The 4103-nt window shown below is 48.8% G+C and overlaps 1 protein-coding gene across 1 annotated transcript; it reads right to left on the bottom strand.

The window, feature by feature from the left end:
• Positions 1-404: 404 nt before the first annotated feature.
• LOC103638507 (uncharacterized) lies at positions 405-1591 on the bottom strand. Its single transcript, XM_008661405.2, has 2 exons — positions 1158-1591; positions 405-799 (listed from the first exon to the last, which is right to left on the bottom strand). Exons 1-2 carry the CDS (start codon positions 1343-1345, stop codon positions 526-528), a joined length of 462 nt encoding a protein of 153 aa, XP_008659627.1. The 5' UTR covers positions 1346-1591; the 3' UTR covers positions 405-525.
• Positions 1592-4103: the final 2512 nt, after the last annotated feature.

Below are 4103 nucleotides of genomic sequence, written 5' to 3'. Positions count from 1 at the left end.
ATTGCGGTTCTTGAGGCGCAGGGCGCGCAGCTGTAGCTGTTCTTCCGCTGAGACGCCGAGGATTTCACCATCCTCGGTGAGGTCCGCGCCTTCCAGTGGGGCGAAGCCTGGGGGTGGCTGCGATTGTCCTTCAGGGCCGCAGGTGCGGAAAGTGTCGTCTTCGCAGGTGCGGGGAACATTGTCTTCAGTGGCCTCTTGGTGGGTGGATTGGGTGAGGGCGAGGGCCTTGCCCTTTCTTGCGGCGAGCAGTGCTGCCTTCGTAGCCTCGTCAGCCTTCGGGTTAGCTCTCTTGGGTGCCATCGCGGGTGGTTTTCTCGTAGCACGAACGGTGGACGCCAAATGTTGGATCTTGCTCTCAATCGCAAGGAGGCCAACAAGAGTGAACAGTGATGACAACAGGGTTACGCGCTAGAAGGCAATAGCTCTGTTAATCTGGCCTCCCACGGGCACTGTGCAGGGGTATTTATAGGTACCTGAGCGCCCAACGCCTTGTGCTAAGGACGCATGTGCCCTCAGCTAACTAGGTTATCCCCAGAATATTCCCATAAAGCGGGGGTTACAGACTGTAATTACAGAGATGCCTTTACAAATTAGGCCCGTAACGCGCGGCGGCCACGCAGGGCCCGTTACAATGGGCCGGATCGCACGTGGGCCTCTGAGCTGGACGAGGCCGCACTGTGGGATGACTTCGTCGCCGGTCTTCGTCTGGTGCCGATCAAGCGAAGGGTGTCCCTGCCTGTTTTGTCTGTCGGACCAGCAGCTGCAGCGAAGACTTCGAGCGAAGGGTGGCGTATTTTGCCTTCGCCCCAACAATTAGATCAATCTTAAATCGAATCGGTACAGAATAGAGACCACCGGATCTTAGATGCATGGTCAGCATTTAATAACACGTGATCTCATCAGGTCCATTGAATTGGATCTCGACGTCCATGATCAGATGGATCAAAGCAGTATAACGTAATCTAATTCAAGACCTCAATTTTCCATCCAAGGGTCGAGGCGTCTCACCCTACTTCTCTTTCGTCTATACCCGGACGGCCTTGTTCACCATCGGGAGCGGCGGTGCCTCGCCCCATTTACCAATGATGAAGGAGTCCAAGAACAGCGATGCACAAACAAAACGAAGGATATGGCGGGTACGATAGGGAGCTACTTACCACCAATTGCGCCGTGCAGGGCTATATATCTGCGGCCATGCGCGACACTTGTACTGCCCGATTCCGACGAGAAAGCAAGAGCTCCGAACGCCCAGATGCATGCTGGCGGCTCCCGGCTGACAGTGCTCATGCAGATTCCCCTCCACCGCACAGGGGCAGCTGCACACACGCCACTGCCATGCCGGCATCGCAGCAGCCGCCCAGAGCGATGGTTCTTCTCTTTGCGCGCTGCTTGCTCGGCATGCACGCAACAGCAGGACCTCCCTGGTGGTTCTCACGGTCCCAGAGGTGTTTGAACGAGATGGATGAGGGGAGATAGGGATGCAGCTCTGGTATTTGTAGGATGATGTCCGCCGAGGTTGTTGCAACAACCAGGGATTTGCTGTGAGATTCGCATGATTTGCAACGGCTTGAGCTGAGAGATGCTTCACGAGACCGGGGCCCAGCGATACACTGCACGCGCTTGAGATAAGCAGAGCGGCCCAGGAGAGAAACGGGTTGCGGCTGTGTGGTGGCCGACACCAGGGTCCCATACGTCATCGTTATTTTTTTATTCAGCTCCTACCAGCGTTGCATCAGCATGGCGCAAGTTCTCAGCAAGAAAATAAACAAAGGAAAAAAATAAAATAAAACAGGTGGATGTGTGTTGACGGGAGAAGAAGAATGGGCTGGATGGTCGGCTCCTATTGTTTTTTCTATTTCCTTTATTTTCTTTTCTAAATTCCTTTTCTATTTGAATCTCTACTTTCCAAATTCAATCCAAATTCAAATTTGTGTTAGGCTCTCCAATCACTATATGCGCAGTCAAAAGATCCGACATGATGCAAAGTATTATTTTATTTTTAATTATTCCATCCCTTTGGGTAAAACTAATATATGATTCATGAAAAATAATTCACCCATATGAATAATTGAGGATTCTAGTTAATTTTATATTCAAATTTCGTTTTCAAGACCTGATTGTAGCTTTAAATAATTGGATAAAAATGATGTTTGTTTATTTTAAGAGAATATATTTTAAACCTAATAAAATCTTATTAAAAGTATTTAAAATTAAAAATTCTTTTGAAGACCTTCCTAGTTTCTAAGCCAATGTTTTAGGGAGTTACGGATCATCACTTTGTGCGTTGATTTCCAAGGCGCCGCCGAATGCTTCCGGGGTGCCATACAGACGGCTCTCACCGTCGGGCCCTTGGTAGCCCTTCCTGCACAGATTAATGACAAACCGACGGAAGAAGGTTTTACAATCCCTTCGAATGAAGCACCGACCGCAACCTCTATGCAACCGACTGAAGAAACTAAAAGAATCAACCTCGGATTCTCTGATGAACGCAAGACCACAGTCATAAGTTCCAGCCTCGACGACAAATAGGAAAGCGCGCTTGTCCAGTTCTTGCAAGACAACCGTGACATGTTTACATGGCAACCCGCGGACATGCCGGTAGTCCCGAGAGAGCTGACCGAGCACAAACTCAAAGTGTACCTTCAAGCGAGGTCGATCCGGCAGAAGCTACGTCGTTTCACGCCTGACAAAAGAGAGGCTATACGGGTGGAATTAGCTCGCCTGGTATCTGCAGGTTTCATTAGGGAAGTATGACGCCCTGAGTGGCTAGCGAATCATGTTCTTGTACTAAAAAAGAATATAGTTGATTGGCGCATGTGCGTCGACTATACCGATCTCAACAAACACTGCCTGAAGGATCCCTTCGAACTCCCTAGAATAGATCAGGTAGTCGACTCAACCGCTGGCTGCTCTATGCTCTCCTTCATAGATTGCTACTCTGGATATCACCAAATCAGTTTAGCAAAGAAAGAAGATGAAAAGACTGCATTCATCATGCCTTTCGGGGCCTTCTGCTATACCTCCATGTCGTTTGGCCTCAAAAACGCTGGAGCAACTTATCAGAGGGCTATCCAAACATGCTTAGCCAACCACTGGGGCAAGCGTGTACAAGCTTATGTCGATGATGTGGTAATCAAAACAAAAACTCAGAGAACTTCATCGAAGATTTACAGCAAGATTTCAACAGCTTAAGGCGCTACCACTGGAAATTGAATCCAAAGAAATGTGTGTTCGGAGTACCAGCCAGAAAGCTACTTGGCTTCATCGTCAGCCATCGAGGAATCAAGGCCAACCCAGAAAAAATTGAAGCCATAATGAGGATGGAACCACCACGATCACAGAAAAAAGTATAGAGGCTCACTGGGTGCATGGCAGTGTTAAGTCGTTTCATCTCAAGGCTCGGTGAAGGAGGGATGTCGTTCTGTAAGCTACTCAAGAAGGTAGACAAATTCCAATGGACTGCTGAAGCTCAAGAAGCCCTGGAAGCACTAAAGAAATTCCTGACCACACCACCGGTACTCAAGCCGCCGTACCGGGATATAGCCAGCCAGCCAACTGAAGACCTGCTGTTATATATCTCCTACACGACTCACGTGGTAAGCAATGCATTGGTAGTCGAGCGGGCAGAGGAAGGGCGTGCATATCCTGTACAACATTCTGTCTACTTCATCAGTGAAGTCCTAGTTCCCACAAAGATATGGTATCCTCAAGTTCAGAAGCTATTATACACAATATTTCTAACTGCTCAGAAACTCCGGCACTACTTTGACAACCACAAACTCATAGTAGTCACGGGATTCCCAATAGGAGATATACTCCCCAACAAAGAAGCAGTTGGAAGAATGGCCAAGTGGGCATGTGAACTCGAAGCTCACGACATAGAATTCTAAACTCGCACCGCGATCAAGACTCAAGCCCTAATGGATTTCATATCAGAGTGGATCGAGCACTAGGTTCTAGAGAACCCTGAGGCAGCTGAAGGCTGGAGGATGTACTTTGACGGCTTGTTAAGGCTGCAGGGGGCAGGGGCAGGAATTCTTTTCATTGCCCCTAGAGGAGATCAACTCAAATATGTGCTTCAGCTCATGTTCTCAGCCTCCAAC

The sequence above is a fragment of the Zea mays genome, chromosome 9 (genome assembly GCF_902167145.1).
Source record: "Zea mays cultivar B73 chromosome 9, Zm-B73-REFERENCE-NAM-5.0, whole genome shotgun sequence".
NCBI lineage: Eukaryota > Viridiplantae > Streptophyta > Magnoliopsida > Poales > Poaceae > Zea > Zea mays.
The sequence above is the reverse complement of the archived record's forward strand: the minus strand, read 5'-3'. Positions and strand labels throughout refer to the sequence as shown.